We start from the raw sequence: 15,720 nt of genomic DNA on the forward strand, positions 1-15,720 counted from the left end.
TAAGAACCGTGATTGCTCAGCAGAAAGACCATGCCGGATTGCCTAAGGCAAGTCCCCCGACTTCCTCGGCTCTCAGCGGGAGACACAGCGGCTGGTGCCGGGCCGGAGGTGGGAGTGGAGGCAGACCTGGCCCGCGCGGCCCACAATCCCCACCTGGACCTCCACTTTGGAACAATCTCAGGGCTCTGGGCGGGGCCCGAGGCCCGTCTCACGTTCTCACCTGGGGACCGACCTTCAGAAGCGGGTCCCACGGACGCCGCGAGCCCACGGCCGTGGTGAGTTGAGTAGGGAAAGCGGCTGGAGACCGCGGGCCGCACCGGGCGGGTGGCTCCTGCAACGGGTGAGCGCGGGCGGCGGCGGAGCCCAGCTCGCGGCGCAGCTGGGGCGGGGCTGCGGGCGGGGCTGGGCGCGTGACGCGCGGTGCAGGCCAATGGGGCGCGCGCCCGGGGCCGAGCCTCCTGCGAGCCTTCGCGGCGCCCGCGGCGTCACGTGAGCCGCGGGGAGTGAGCGCCGAGCTAGCGGCGGCGGGCCAGTGCTCCGCCGCAGCGACCCGCGGTCCAGCGGGCGAGCAAACCAAAGCAGGACCCGCGGCTGGGCACGCGGCCGCCGCCGGACCGGGAGCCAGGCCGCCGCCCCCAGCCCAGCCCCCGGGGCCTCAGGACCGCCGGGGCCTGGCCGCTAGCCGGGCGTGCGCCAAGTTCAGGTGGGAAAAGCTTGGGGAGGCCGGACGGCTGCGTGGACGCGGCTCCGGGCGCCCAGGAGGCTGGTTGGGGCACGCGTGGGGCAGGGGGGTGCTGACTGGCCTCTGGTCGTGTGTCCGGGTGCCCCCGCCGCTGTCCCAAGCTCCGCGCGAGTGTCCGAGGAAATGTCAGAGGAGCGGGGTGAGCCTCTGTGCTGGCCCGGGAATCGGACCAGCCCGTGGGAGAGTGACCCCAGTTGCCCCTAGACACTTTCCCGGCGCAGGTCCCGGCCTCCGCCTCAGCACCTGGTCCCGCAAGTAGTGCGCGCCTTGCGGGCCGGCCCTCCCATATGGCGGGTCCTCGGCCGGGCCTGGTGAGAGGAGCGGACAGGCGGACGCGCCGGCCGGTCGGGGGCCGGGAATGGGGGACGGAGTGGTCTGTGGCGGTGGGGTTACTGTCGGTCACCGCAGCCGTGGCCTCCGGGGGATGGGGGTGCGGGCCGAGGGCATGGTGCCCGGCGGGCAGAGCTCCAGGGCTCACCGAGGGGTCTGAGCTGGTCCCCTACGTCTTCCTTTCCCACGCACCTTCCCACACCCGCGCGGGCACCCACGTCAGCTCCACGGACGAGTATGTCGGGGACACCTTCTGGCAAAGCCACACTGCTGCCGCGCACCACGCCCCGCACACGCACAATCACACGACACGAACTCACACCCCTTCGCACACACCCGCACTGTTCACACGTCTTCTACTACCCACTCGGAGCCCCTTGGTTCTTTCTACCGAACATGAGCAGATCGGTGGCCAGGGGGTGGCAGGGGACGGAGGAGAGGCCGCCCCCACCCACCTTAGCCGTCTGTTTCGGGTTCCGTCTTTCCTCCCCCCCGTGGTATTCCCAAAGGACCACCCCCCCAACCCCCCCTCCAGGACACAGAGGGGATGTTTTCTCGCCCAGTCCCTGGGGAGCCGACAAAAATCCCCAAATGCTTTAGTCCCTCAAATCACCTTTACCCCAAGAACTAGGTGGCTCCCGGGAGCCCCTGTCGTCCTACAGGTGGGAGGACGCCCGGCCTGTGCGACTTAGGGGCCTGCGGATAGCGCAGGGAGAGAGACTCTTATTTTGAAGGGCGCCCCCCACCCGCCACCCCCGTGATTTGCACGCTGACCCAATGGCAAGCCCTTGGCCGGCGCTGGGCTTGTTATCAATTACATGTTGTTCCTGCTGCCGCTGTGTCCCCGGGAGGATAAACAGCAGGCCTGGCCGGGCTGAGGGCGGGGGTGGGGGGGTGGGGGGGTGGTGGAGGGCAGGGAGGAGGGGGCGGAGTCCGGCTGTAGGCCAGGACGGTGCCCGGAACAGTGTGTCCCCCTCCCCCTGCATGCTGGCTGTGCTTCTGGCCCAGCCATGTGCTGCTGTATTTTAGCGCCCAGGCCGGCTCCCTCCTGCCCTGGCGGGCCCTTTTTCTACCTCCAGCACCCAGGGTAGCCCCAGAGCCCCTTCTTCGCTCTTAGTGCCTGAGTGTCCAGCCCAGGCTGCTCAGCCTGCATTAAAACCCTTCTGCCTGACTCTGGCCATTCTATTCCTGGTGGAATCCCCTCACCCCTACTGCCTGACTGAATTCCTGGAGAACCTCTCATTCACTCAGCAAATTGTGCTAGGTCCTGTTCTAGACTCTAGGATAGTGGTGGACTGGATAATCAGACCAGCTTGTATTTTGTTGGGGAGGTAGACAGAAGATAAAGTACACAAACATAACCACTCTAGTTTCCTCCTGGTAGCAACTGCTAGAAGAATATAATGTGGGATAATTTGATAGAGGGTGTCAGGAAAGCGCTCTACCCCGCCGCCCCAGATAGTGACTTCAGAGCTGAGATCTAAATACAGCATTCCCACTGGGGAGCACTGGGGGGAAGAGGGAACCACAGAGAGGGCACAGTCAGTGTGGAGTGGAGCAGGTGGATGTGAGGTCTGGGAGAGATGGGCAAGGCCCAGGTGCTGGGCTGCTGGGAGAGAAGGGGTCACATTTCCTGGAGAAGTTAATAGAAATTCTCTCCTACCCTACCCTACTATACTCACTTATTTCCCCCACTCTTTCTTTATATACCATTTCATCTGTGAATATCTCAGTTATCAACTGTGATACTATCATCACACTTAAAAATATTAACAGTAATTCCTTACTATCATGTAATAATATTCAGTTGGTGATCACATTTCAGGGGAGAGTTTTAAGTGGGCAAGAACATGGCCTGATCTGCCTCTTCCCACCAGTTAAGGCCTGGGTTCCAGGAAGGCTGGAGACCCCCTGATTCCTTAGGCTCACAGAGGAACAGAAACAATATGTGTTCACCTATTTGGAGGTTAATCCAGTGACCGGTACTGACTCACACTTGCGTGTGGCCCCCCCGTTGTAAGTGTTCAGTTGTGTTAGCTCACTGAACTCTTTCAGCAACCCGGGAAGTAGGCATCACTGGCAGCCTCCCTACCCAACAGACCAAGACACAGACACAGATAGGTTGTGCTACCTGGCTGAGTCTGCCCAGCTAAGTTGCAGAGGCAGGAGCAGCGCCTCCTGCTCATAGGGTGGGTTAAAGGGGTGGTAGCAGGGCCTAGGGCCCAGTGTGGGCTCATTGCCCTTCACATTATCTGGCACTTTCATTTCTTCTTAGCACCTAATTCGGTGACTAGTGTGTATTTTGAAATTCCCAGTTTTAAATCCTCAGATGAGTATTTAAAATCAAAGAGCCAAATGTCCTTCTGGTGAAACTGCCCTGGGGTGCAGTCTTGCCAAGAGCATCTACTTTGCCTTAGTTTCCTGGAGCTCCATGAAGCTTCCTGGATTAGTGGGAAACTGAGATCATTGGAGCCTGAAACAGGTAGGGAAACAGATTTGGGGAATGCACAGCTGATGATGATCCTAGCTGGCCCTGAGAGGTCTCTGTCCCTGGCCAGGCTTGTTGACTTGTTGACTATTGGGTAGTGCTGTGTGCCAGGTCCAGGAGTAGTCCTCAAGACAGAGCATAGTGGTGGGTGCAGAGTGATGACAGGCAGCAGAGAATCTCTGGCTTCAGATATAGAACGTTCTCTTTTACCAAACCTCACTGGTCACTGGGTGGGGACAAAGGTCCACATAGGTGGCCCCATTACAGCTGTACACTGTTGACTCTCCTTGGACACCAGACCTAGCATGGCCTTCAGAGGAGGCAGATGTCCTCTCTCTTCTCTGTTGATATTCTCTGAGCCCCTCCTGGGCACCAGCTGCCACACCGGGAGCTGGGAACACCCTGGAGACGCAGCAGCCTAGCCTGCCCTCATGGAGTTCATGGTCTAGTGGGAAGACGGGAGTTAGCTGAGCCTTCCTGAGGTGGTGAGTGCACCATGGGGGGGGGGGGTACAGGCCAAGGGCATTTTATCTCCCATCCCACTAGCGGCTGTGAAGTCAACATGGGGTAGTGGCCATGCAAGTGCTGGGACCTGGGTCCACTTTTGCACTCTTGAGTTTTCACTGTGGGGCAGGGTCCTCTTCACCTAGTGGTAAAGCCTCAATGAAGTGCCTGGGTACAGTTGAGAGCACTTTGTTCTGTCCCTGCCTTTCCCATTTCACAGAGGAGGCAGGTGAGGCCGGAGGGATCTGAGAATGGGAGGGTGGACGAGCTGTCCCTCCTTCAGATGGGGAAACAGACTGTGAGGACAGGGGCATATGGGTCTTTAATCTTTTTTCTCTTTTCCCCAACAAATTAGACTTACCTGATTAAAATACGGACTGCTAAATTAAGGTTCACTATCAGACAAAATAATTACTTAATAAGAGCATGACCCATTTAATATTTGGGATATACTTGTGTTACAAGTTGCTTGTTTTTTGAAACCTGAACATCAGATTTAATTGGGTGGCCTCTAGTTTTATTTGCTCAATCTGGCAACTCTACTCAGGCCCCAACCACCCAGGGGTCAGAGGGCAAATGGCCAATCTCCTTCCCCTGCCAGTGACTCAACAAGAATGGAGCTGAGGTCAGGTGTCCTCAGAAATGCAGCCACTCCAGTTAGCTGGATGGGGTTCCCCAACCTTGGCCATTTCAGGGTACAGAGAGCCTCCTCACATACTTTCTTGCTCACATGCATTCACGCTCAATCATTCACAGATACACGGGTGTTCTTTACCGAATTGTTCTGGAAAACCTGTTTGAAACCAAAAGTACCCTGGATTGTGCAATGGGCTTAGAGAGTGCTCTTTTGCAAACAGGTGGTGCAATTTCGGAAAACACTCTTGCAGATAGAGTTCTCCCACGGGATGGGATGGAGACAGGACCCAGGCATTTGGCATTAGAAGCCTGTGGGCCAGCAGCAGAGTGGGGGCACAGGCCCATAAGGTGGCAGGTGAACATGCCGTCCTCCTGACCAGGCCTCCTTTGTTCCTCTCTGCAGCCGCCAACGGCACGGCCAGGCCAGCATGGTGGACCACTTGCTGCCAGTGGACGAGACCTTCTCGTCGCCGAAATGCCCAGTTGGTTATCTGGGTGACAGGCTGGCCAGAGGGCGGGCGTACCACAGGCTGCCCTCGCCCCTCTCAGAGGATGACAGCGACGCCTCCAGCCTCTGCTCCTGCGCCAGCCCAGACTCACAAGCCGTCTGCTCGTGCTACAGTGGTGGGCCAGGTGCTGAGGGCCAGGACAGCATCTTGGACTTCCTGCTGTCCCAGGCCACACTGGGCAGTGGTGGCAGTGGTGGCATTGGGGCCAGCGGTGGTTCCATGGCCTGGGGGGCCTGGCGGAGGGCAACGGCACCTGTGAAGGGGGAGCATTTTTGCTTCCCCGAATTTCCTGTGAGTGACCCTGATGACGTCCCAAGGCCCTTCCAGCCCACCCTGGAGGAGATTGAAGAGTTTCTGGAAGAGAACATGGAGCTGGGAGTCAAGGAGACCCCAGAAAGCAACAGCAAGGACGCGGAGGCCTGTGACCAGCTCTCAGCCGGGCCACATAGGAGCCACCTCCATCCTGGGTCCAGTGGGAGAGAGCGCTGCACCCCGCCTCTGGGCAGTGCCGGTGTGGGCGGCAGCCAGAGCTCGGGTGGGGGGCCTGCATCTGATGGCCCTATCCCTGTGCTGCTACAGATCCAGCCTGTGCAGGTGAAGCAGGAGTCAGGCACGGAGCCCGCCTCCCCTGGGCAGGCCCCGGAAAGTGTCAAGGTGGCCCAGCTTCTGGTCAATATCCAGGGTCAGACCTTCGCACTTGTGCCCCAGGTGGTGCCCTCCTCCAATGTGAACCTGTCATCCAAGTTCGTGCGAATTGCCCCTGTGCCCATTGCTGCCAAGCCCATTGGGTCGGGACCCCTGGGCCCTGGCCCCACTGGCCTACTCGTGGGCCAGAAGTTCCCCAAAAATCCGGCAGCAGAACTCATCAAAATGCACAAATGTACTTTCCCCGGCTGTAGCAAGATGTACACCAAAAGCAGCCACCTCAAGGCCCACTTGCGCCGGCACACAGGCGAGAAGCCCTTTGCCTGCACCTGGCCGGGCTGCGGCTGGAGGTCAGTATGACAGGTGAAAAGGTGGGCGCTGAGCATGGCCGATGAATCTCTGTTCCCCTGGGTGTGCGGTCAAGGCCTGGTTCACCGTTAGATAAGGCTGATTAGGAAAGGGAGAGGGGGGCAGGCAGGGAGTGGGGCAGAGCTGGCATGGCTGCCCAGAGGTTTCCTCATCCCTAGTGATCACCTGAGCCTAAAAAAAAATGGTCTCCAGTTTCATAATGACCAGGTAAGGTTTGCTGCGGCTCATGCCCAGGGCTAGGAGCTGGGCCATGGCAGAAGGGCCCTCTCCTTAGTAACGAGGGCAGCTAAAAATGATGGAGTTAAGGGCTCTGTATCCGAGGGGGCTGTGGCCATGTGTGCACTGCTCCCTCTGGGCCTCACAGCACCCCTAGGGAAAGTACTACCCTCGCTGCCATCTTTCAGCTGAGCAAACAGGCTCAGACCGGCTAGGTAACTTGCCCAAGGCCACACCACTTTGTCAATGGGATTGGAGCCAGAGGGTCCTGTATCAGAGGAGTCACAACCTGGAAATGCTTCTGTTCCAACCAGAGGGACCAGCTTCACTTGCAGATGTTCTTGGACTCATGGGCTGGGCTTGGTGCTTGCTCCCCTGCGGGTACTTGAAGGTGTATTTGGGAATCTTCAAAGGACAACCAGGCAGGAGGTGCTGAGTGAAGGTGGAAGAGTCCTTGTAGACTCCATTCTGTGTGGTACAGCAGTGGAAACCAGCTCTCAAAGGGTAAGGGGTCTTGCTCGGGGCTATGCAGGCAGCGGGCCCCTGGGTGGGCTTGGGTACCTTGTCCTGAAAAGCAGGTAGCCGGAAGCTCCAATGCCCAGGGGTACCATGAAGACTGGCTGTCCCAAGTCTTTAGCACACTGACCCCATAGGAATGTGGACCCCCAGGAGGGCGGCCTATGCACCGACATTTGTGCACTGCTGCTGTGGCTGCTGCTTTGTGGATGTGTGTGCTCATCTGTCTGTCATCTGTCTGTGGATCTTGCAGCAGGCGGGCAGCTATGCGTGTGCATATGTGTACACATCTTGCTTTCTTAGTGTGTTTCTTGGTGTGTTGCATAACTCCCCATGTTTGTGTACCCTGTCCGCATGTGTGCATCTGTGTGGGTGTGACTGATGGGGAGCCATTGGCAGCTTCTGTTTTCTTGACCCAACTCATCTGAGAGCGCTGGAGAGTTGGCCCCAGGAGGGAGGTGCTGGCCCTAGAGTCCTGGCTGGCTGTGGTGTGGTGGGATCAGTGACTGGAAGATCCGATGTGATGCTGCTGCCTCTTTCCGTGGAGTGCTGGGCTGGCCAGGGAAGAGACTTCTCCCAAACAGCATCTGGGGTTATGGAGGTCTTTCCTGATGAAGGGTGTCACCCAGCCACTGACCCCACAAAAGCACCCATCAGACAGGCCCACATGGCTTCTGCAAGAGTGGGCACAGGGTTGACACCAGGGTGGCAGTACTGGTGTCCCATCCCTCCCTGGGCCTCCTGGCACAGTCTGCCAAGTGGACCCTGGGGAGACAGGTGCACCTGTGGGGCCACTTGTGAGGCTTGACACACAGGTGGGTATGTAGTGTTGCTGGTCGGAGCTTGGGGTTGGGGGGAGAAGCCGAGACACTGGGGCGGTAGAGGCAGGTGCTCAACTGTAGAAGGGAAGGGCATTGTGACACTCTGCATAGGGAGTAGCTGGCGGTAACAGTGGGGAGCCTCAGCCTAGGTCAGCCTCCAATTCACCATGTGCCTCCGGGGAGGTCCCCACGGCCAAGCCTCAGTTTTCCTCGTCTGTGAAGTGGAGGGCCTGCTCCCTACCAGGGTCAGGTGCAGAAACACTCAGCACTGCCCCCTTCTCATTGGTGGTCCTGTTACTCAGAAAGGGTGAAGTCTGAGAAGGGTGCTATTTTGGAGGTAACCCAGACTCCCAGGGACTCCTCTTGGATGCATATTTTCTTGGTGGGGGGCAGGGATGTGGAGGGGTTGGGCATCTGGCTGGCCAGAGCACTGGTCCGACTCATGATGGGCTTACCTTCCTGGGCACTGTCCCCTGGCCACTGCTGACTCTTGGCAAGTGGCCCCTCCAGTCAGGTAGCGCCATGAGGCAAAAGGGTGTGGTCCTTGGTGAAGGTTGCCTGCTTGTCCCATTCCCCTAGGAGGAGGGGACCTGCCACCTTCTGGGCTGTCCCAGAGAGCAGATGGAATCCTCAGCCCAGAGTGCATCTCAGGAAGGCAGGTCTCAGCTCCAACACAGTATCCTCTGGAGATGGTAAGTTCCCCATGGTAGGAGGTGTGCAAGCAAGTGGGAGTGGGATTTGTGGAGGGGATTCAGCTTTGCCACTGTATGGGCCTTGGCACTGGTCTCCTTGCAGGGGTAGGCTGGTGTATGCCTGGCATAGCAAGGTCCCTTGAAGCTGACTGTGGAGCCATTCCTGGCTGCATCCACTCCTGGGCCTTCAGAGGCCTCCCCAGCTTCTCCCCAGCTTCCCCTGGAATAGGGTCAGGCCTTTGTGGAGTTAGAGGTGACTGAGGCACAGGGAACTAAAGGTGCCTGCCTTTTGGGAGAGCTATTTCTCTGAGAATGCAAGAGTCTCTGGTTGGCCTTCAGGAATCCTGAGCCCCTGGAGATGCACACAAGATGCACATGTCCCTTGTATATGGAGGGAGCCCTCGCAGTATTTGGGCAGGAAGACAGACTGGCTTTGGGGCAGCTTGGTCTGGATGGGACAGCAGTGGTAGTGATGATGACAGTTATGCGCCCTATTTTCTGACCATTTACTCTATGCTGGGCACTGCTTCAAGTTCTCAGAGCAGGAATACCTTCCACAAATCTCCACCCTTGCTTGTATACTTCCTGCCACAAGGAACTCATTACCTTATGAGGCTATTCTGGCCTTTTCATGTGCTTTGGTAAACTTAGATTCCTATCCAAACTTCTCATTCTGGCACAATCTGCTTACCAACCTCCCTTCCACAATGCAGGCTCCCACTCAGGCCCCTGCCCTCTGTGTACCCTCTGTGCATCCTCTGTGCATCCTCTCTGTGCCCTCTATCCCCAGCACTTTCCTCCTGATGGCAGTGGTAGTTGGTCTTGCAATGGTCCCTGCTTTATCTGCACATGTCACATTAGATAGGCTCGTTGCGCCCTTACAACAGCTCTGTGATGTGGAGGCACCAGTCTGTATTTCCCAGGGAGCCCATGGGGATGGAGCTCGTGGGCATGGCTCTGGCTGTGCCCTCAGGTGGGTGCCTCGGTCCCACCTGACCCACCAGCAGTTTGGTGAACATATGTTTCCCACCTGGGAACTCAACGCCTGAAGCTACACAGCTGGCTTTTCCCTTGTCCTCAATCCCTTGCTCCTGGTACCAGAATGGCTGGGTGTTCTCTGTCTCCCACAAGGCCATTAGCTCTTTCAGGTGTCATGCTTCTGGGCTGGGGGAAAAGAGCCAACAACAATGGCAATAACAGTAGCTCCTAGTGCATGTTCTGAGTGTTCCAGAGTAACTCATTTAATGCTCCAAGCAAGTCCACGAGGTGGGCATCCAGATGCTGTTCCCATCTCTAGAGGAGGAATTTGAGGGACAGAACAGTTAAGTAAGGTCTCCTCGGTCACACAGCTAGTGGGTAGCACAGTCTGGAGTTGAACCCAGGCTGTTTGCTCCCCAACCTCCTCTACCCAGACTCAGGACCTCTCTCTAGTCCCCTGGGCAAACCTTCTATGGGAGGTGACCTGCTCTAGTGGAGGGAAGAAGGATTTCCATCTGCAGCTGAGCTTCGGGCAGCCCCCTGAATACTTGCCGGCCTTCTCATATGGGGAGCTTACCACACCCAAGGCTGCCTCTCTTTCCAGTGGCCCTGTGAGCAGTTTGCTCTTTATCCTGCTGGGCTGGTTTTGGCCCTGGCACTGTGTCCTATGGCCCTTTGTGAAATGAATGGTGTCCTCCCCTCCCCACAACCCAGATCATCATTTGCCAGGTAACCAGCCCCCACTTCCTTTTACTTTTGCTCCTGAACCCAGTATTCCTTTTCCCCTCCTCTCTTGGGACATGGTTCTGGCATTCTTGATGGGGCCCAAAACAGACTTTTCCTATCGCGATCTAACTGTCTGGGAAGTGGCTGTTTGTCTGCCTTCCTAGAAGTTTCCTTGCTATGCTCTCGGACACAGGCCCCCTTTGTTCACGGCAACAGAACATCCTGTTCTGGAAAGGCCAAGCCATTCCATCCAGAAAGAATACCCTCCTTCCACAGCTAATATGAATATTAATAACTTCTAGCAGCCCTCTGTGGCAGGTACTGTGGTCATCCCCAGTGGACATGGGAGGCCCAGAGAAGGGTAGTTGCGGGCCTGAAGCCCCAGAGCTGGAATGTGGTGGGGATAGGATTCAGACCCAGTGGTACGCTGCTGGCCTCCTCTCTTAGCCCCTGTGTCACTGCTGCTACTGTTGAACGAGGCATTTTCTAACTTCTTGCCTGCACTTGGCCAGATTGTGCACCATACCACTCCATGGAGCACCATTCCCGTTACAGTCCTTGAGACCTGGCTATTGACAGTCGTGACTTACTGGCTGATGGAAGGGGCGCTTTGCACAAAGGTGCAGTGTGTGCCAGTTGTGGGGCTGTCGTGATGGGCTGCTTCCCTTTCCTGCACCTCGGCCACATGAATCGTGGTGCTGACCCATGTGCCCCTAGACATCAGCAGGGACCGGGCACTGCACTGAGCTCCTTGCAGATAATCATTGAATGATTGCCATGTGGTGAGCACTGTTCTAAACCCTCAATGCCTTTTACAATCCTCAGAGTCCTGTGAGGCAGATCTGTTACTTCCCTGTCTCCAGGTGGGGAAACTGGGCCTCAGAGAGCTTGGTGACTTGCTCAGGCCCTGATCAGTGGCGGAGCTCACTGCCTCACCTTCCGTGCCCTCCAGTGGCTGCTGTCTGGGAGAATGCTTGTGAGGGTGTGAGGTAGGGATCTTCTGAGGGTGCTCTTCTCAGGTCTGTGACTTCTCAGGTCACAGGATGCTGAGGCAGCAGGGAAGAGGTTTGGAGGTAGGGACAACTTGTTCTTGGGCCTGGCTCTCCCTCAGTGTCCGTGTGGTCAGAGGGCCACTGTGGTCTTTGTGTCAGCTCCTTTGGCCTCTGAGATGAGTCCCAGAAGATGGGCCAGAATCCTAAGGTCTTCACTGGATGAGTGAGAAAACAGGCCCAACATGGTTCCTGGGCTTGCTCAGGACTGCACAGGGCTCCCAGTGGGATAGGGACCTGAAAGGATCCAACCATGTCGCTGGCTCTGTGACCCTAGCAAGCCCCTTGTCCTTTTTGAGCCCTTGCTGTGGTATTGTCTGTTCTCTGGTACTGATCCTGGCTCCCTCACCAGAAAGGGGCAAGACAACCCAGTGCCTGGTGCCCAGAAGGCTCAGCAAAGGCTATTGCTGGTGGCATCATTTCTGTGGCTTCCTGCCCGCCTGTGTTCTGGGCAAGCCTACCTGTTCAGAAGCTGTGTGTTCAACTCCTGTTGGGGGCAGTGGCCCTGGCCTGGGAGCAGGCTCCAGGCTCTGACCTCCAGCGTGCACTGATGCCACTTCCTCATTGGCTCAGGGCTCCAGAGACACACACTGCCTAGCCAGGCAATGTGGAGGAGGCCAGGCACTCTGTAGTCACCAGGGTGAGCAGGGCATGAGAGGGAGCCATAACCAGCACCTTTGCTCTGGCCTTGGCTGCTCTGTCATGATAGGGATGCTGGATCAGGCCCTCATCACTCTGAGCCTCAATTTCCTCATCTGGGAAATGGGCCAGTCAGGCTTCCATTATTCCAAACATATGCTGAGAGCATTGCTCTGTGCCAGCCTAAGTTGGTGCCCTGGGAAGTGAAGTGGAGTGCCAGACTCCAAGTGCAGACCCCTGGCTGTTCTCTCAGGACCAGGTCCTAGGCTCCAGAGGTAGCTGAACTGGGCTGAGCTGCCTGTCCTCTGGGCTCCCGGGCAGGCTCCCTGTCCAGTGCTCAGGCCTTCCTACTCCCCAGCTGAACCTTCCCCAAGGCATGTTCCTTCTAGTCCTTGGTAGGCTGTGGGATTAAGGAAGGCCTCCACCCCCAGGGGTGGACCTGGTACTTGTGTGTGTGCACACATGTGTTTTTGTATATATACACACACCCACGTGTGAGGTGACTGTATGCATGTGCACATATGTAGAGTGGACACGTGTGTGCAGTATACCCATGTTTGTGGCATGCCTGTGTGTGGCACGTATAAAGGGGTGTGTACATGTGCATTGCATGGTGTGCACGTATATGTGTGTGTGTGTGTGTATGTGCAGGCAATAGGACTTGAGAAGAATTCCTTGTGACAGCCCTCCATCCTCAATGGGTGCTTGCTGTGTCAGTTGTTTCATGTAAATGCACTTATGGGCACCTGTTGTGTGCTAGGCCCTGGGCTGCTTGTGGGATGGACCACAGGGAACAAGACACGTCTTTCCTCATGGAACTGATGATCTAATGGCACAGACTGACATTCACCAAAAAGTTGAAAATGAATTTAAAGTTAAAGTAAGGTGCATTTAGTGCAGTGGGAGCCTAGAATGGGATACAGTCCTGGAGGGCTTTTGTGAGGCAGTGACATTTGAGTGATGGAAGAGAGGGAGCAAGAAGAGGGTAGGGAAGCCCATTTCAGATGGAAGGAACGGTATGCGCAAATGTTCTGTGGCAAGAAGGACCAAGGATGGGTCAATGTGGGTAGAGCATAGAGGAAGACAATGTATGTGTGGGGAGTGGGATCTCATTGTCAAGATGAGGGTTATGGAGTGGGGGTGGGGGGGCTTTAAATCCCGGAAGTCAGTGACAGCGGTCTCAACCCTGTGGCCCAGCTGGGATCCTTACACTTCCCATTAGTAGCTACTCATTCTCAGTGGCCTCTGGGCTGTGGGAGCATTTGCTCCCAGGCAGGCTGAGGCCAAAAGAGGGAGGTGGCAGGTGAACCATTTAAACTCTCAGAAGTATCTTGTGGTGGTGTGGTTTTGTATGGTGACAGCTTAGGGGACCTAGCCTTCAGGAAAGCCGTGACCAGGAGCAGTGCAGGAATGTGAGTCTGCATACAGTGCCCTGGCTGTAGTGAAGGCAAGGGAGAGGAGCCAGGGGTTCCCTTCAGTGCCGGGGAAAGAGACACCTCTCTCAGACTTCCGTTTCCCCTGTGGATGGGCTTCCTCATTCAGACCTTCCTAGAGCCCTAAGTTCTGCCTGGGGGGCAGCTTCTCCGCAGCTAGCAGGGTGCTGTGGAGAGTAAATCCTGGGCTCTGGTGGGCTTAACAGCCCCTCAGAATATTTACCAGCTGCTCGCAGGCCCAGATGCCCAAGAACGGACCGCTGTGCCGCCACTGAGCCTTTTATTGACCGCTCTTCCCATCCTGGGGTGGGGGCAGGGGCGGGCTGGGGACAGCGACTTTTCACGGGGATTCAGAAGTAACTCAAAACCTGGAGAAGTGTTGGCCCCGCCTGCCTGGCCGGCCCCGCCTGCCTGGCGGGGTAGAGCCCTGCACCTGCGGCTGCCTTCTGGTGGGCTCCTGGCGGGGCGGGCCTCCCTCACCACGACCCCTGAATGTCCCGCAGATTCTCCCGCTCCGATGAGCTGTCGCGGCACCGGCGCTCGCACTCGGGCGTGAAGCCCTACCAGTGTCCTGTGTGCGAGAAGAAGTTCGCACGGAGCGACCACCTCTCCAAGCACATCAAGGTGCACCGGTTTCCTCGGAGCAGCCGCTCAGTGCGTGCGGTGAACTGAGCGCCCGCCTGCCCCCGCCCCCTCCCCTGCCCCGTTATTTTGTAGCAATAATTTATTTGCCTCTTTAGAGGGACGTGACAATGTTGCCAACCCACCTTCTGAAGCCCAGGAGGTGCAGGAAGATGGGGGCTTGCTTGGGAGGCGGGAACCCAGAGCCCCCAGCCTGCTGCCTTTCCTAGGAAGACCTACAGCCGCGCCCGCGTCCCTGGGGGCTGGCCCCCGTCCCCGCACCCCGCACCCCCCCCCCCCCCCCGAACCGGGCTGCGGGCCGGCCTTCCCGCCTTTGTGCCTTTGTGCCTTCCCGCAGGCCGGCCTGTGCTAAGGCAGTGCTGGGAGCCTGGACCTTCTCCCACTGGGCTCCCTGCCTGGGCCAGGGCTGGCACTTTTTTGCTCAGAAGAAATGTGCAGTTTTGAAATGTCAGTTCCCAGAGGGAGCCATGCTGGGAAGAAGGAAGTAGGCCAGAAGTCCAGGGCTGCACTGTGGTGTGAGGGTGGCTTTGTCCAAGATCTCCTGCTCAGCCTGACTACGGGAGGGTAGGAGTGGGGCAGTCCTTGGCGCGTCACCGGGCCCCTGGGCAGAGGTGGAATTAGGCTGAGTTGCCCCCTCTGTGGGGGTCTTGGAGTGCATGCGCTTGAGTTAAAGTGTCCGGCAGACAGACAGATGCCGGCTAGCCCCAGAGCATCTGTAACCAGCATGGCTCATCCCCTCATCCCATTTCCAGACAGATCCAGACACCAGCCTCCATGGTCCCTTTGGGGAAGAGAGGGGAGCAGGCTGCATTGCGTGTAGGAGAACTAGGTAGAGCCTCCGAATTCTGATTTAGAAATGCATTCCTTATTTTGTCTAGAAATTAATATCAAATGAACTAGCTTGTTTTGACAGGTTTATTTCACATCCTATGAATGTATGTAAATAAGCTGTACATAGGTACATCTACATAAAATATCTTTTAATAACATATCAACATTGGTGTAAATTTGAAATAAAAAATCTATAAAGCTGGTGTACATATGTTACAATTATGTATATTTTCTTTGGTCCTTCATAAAAATATATTTACTTTGCCAATAAAAAGAAAAAAGAACTCAGTGACTTTATGGCATTCATGTGTTATTATACGGTGCTTTGCCAGGAAATGGGGGTGATTCTGAGGGCTGAGTCTCTATGTCTGTGTTTGCAACATTTAGTCGACCTTGATTTGTACCCAGAAGGACATGAAGACCCCTTTGGAGTTCAGCGCGAGGTGCGGCCATGCAGGCTTCTCAAATCGACCCCACCTCCTTGCCAGCTGCTAGGTTTCTGCTCACTGCAGTTTGCTGGAGGGCACCTTCTCCTCTCTCCACAAACCCAAAACCAGCCCCCATCCCAGTGTCACCTATGGGAGGCTGGCATAGGCTAAGCCAGGCCCACAGTGATCAGTGCTACTCTGATGTACTGTTGCAGACCCTCACTCAGTACTGCCCGAACAGGCTTCAGGCATCTACTATGCACCCACTATATGCATGGAGTGCCGAGGAGACTCCCTGTAGGAGAAGGCATATTATTCTCACCTGCCTGGGACATTGTAAGTGCACTGAGTGCTGACCAGTAGAGAGGAGCCTTGGAGGAGGCAGTATAAGCAATGAGGCCACCTCCTCCACCCATCCGAGCTACTCTGAGTTCTGGGGAGACAAGTCCTCCCGAACTCCCCCAGATTTTTGAGATCTCCACCATGTGCTTGCACAGTTGAAGTCTGAATGCTTCCACCTGTCCTG

At 56.6% G+C, this 15,720-nt stretch overlaps 1 protein-coding gene across 4 annotated transcripts; it reads left to right on the top strand.

Annotated features, from left to right (window-relative positions):
• Positions 1-484: 484 nt before the first annotated feature.
• On the top strand, positions 485-15,058 carry KLF15 (KLF transcription factor 15). Of its 4 annotated transcripts, none has more exons than XM_059390472.1 (5): positions 485-703; positions 5,104-6,204; positions 6,754-6,943; positions 8,356-8,468; positions 13,797-13,886. In XM_059390472.1, coding segments are annotated over exons 2-5 (1,380 nt in total). In that variant the 5' UTR covers positions 485-703; positions 5,104-5,128; the 3' UTR covers positions 13,798-13,886. The 4 variants fall into 4 exon arrangements, with proteins under 4 accessions (XP_059246455.1, XP_059246457.1, XP_059246458.1 ...); XM_059390473.1 differs by lacking the exon at positions 485-703 and adding an exon at positions 3,796-4,045; XM_059390474.1 differs by lacking the exon at positions 8,356-8,468 and having other exon boundaries at positions 13,797-13,907.
• The last annotated feature ends 662 nt before the right edge of the window (positions 15,059-15,720 follow it).

The sequence above is a fragment of the Mustela nigripes genome, chromosome 2, assembly GCF_022355385.1.
Source record: "Mustela nigripes isolate SB6536 chromosome 2, MUSNIG.SB6536, whole genome shotgun sequence".
Taxonomy (NCBI): Eukaryota; Metazoa; Chordata; class Mammalia; order Carnivora; family Mustelidae; genus Mustela; species Mustela nigripes.

What these genes read in the sequence shown, in the direction of transcription:
- KLF15 (XM_059390472.1), top strand. Translation starts at nt 5,129, where the DNA reads ATGGTGGACCACTTGCTGCCAGTGGACGAGACCTTCTCGTCGCCGAAA. An exon ending in TGGCCGGGCTGCGGCTGGAG is followed by an intron (nt 6,205 to 6,753) that starts GTCAGTATGACA and finishes TGTTCCAACCAG; the next exon opens with AGGGACCAGCTTCACTTGCA. An exon ending in TGGAAACCAGCTCTCAAAGG is followed by an intron (nt 6,944 to 8,355) that starts GTAAGGGGTCTT and finishes CCATTCCCCTAG; the next exon opens with GAGGAGGGGACCTGCCACCT.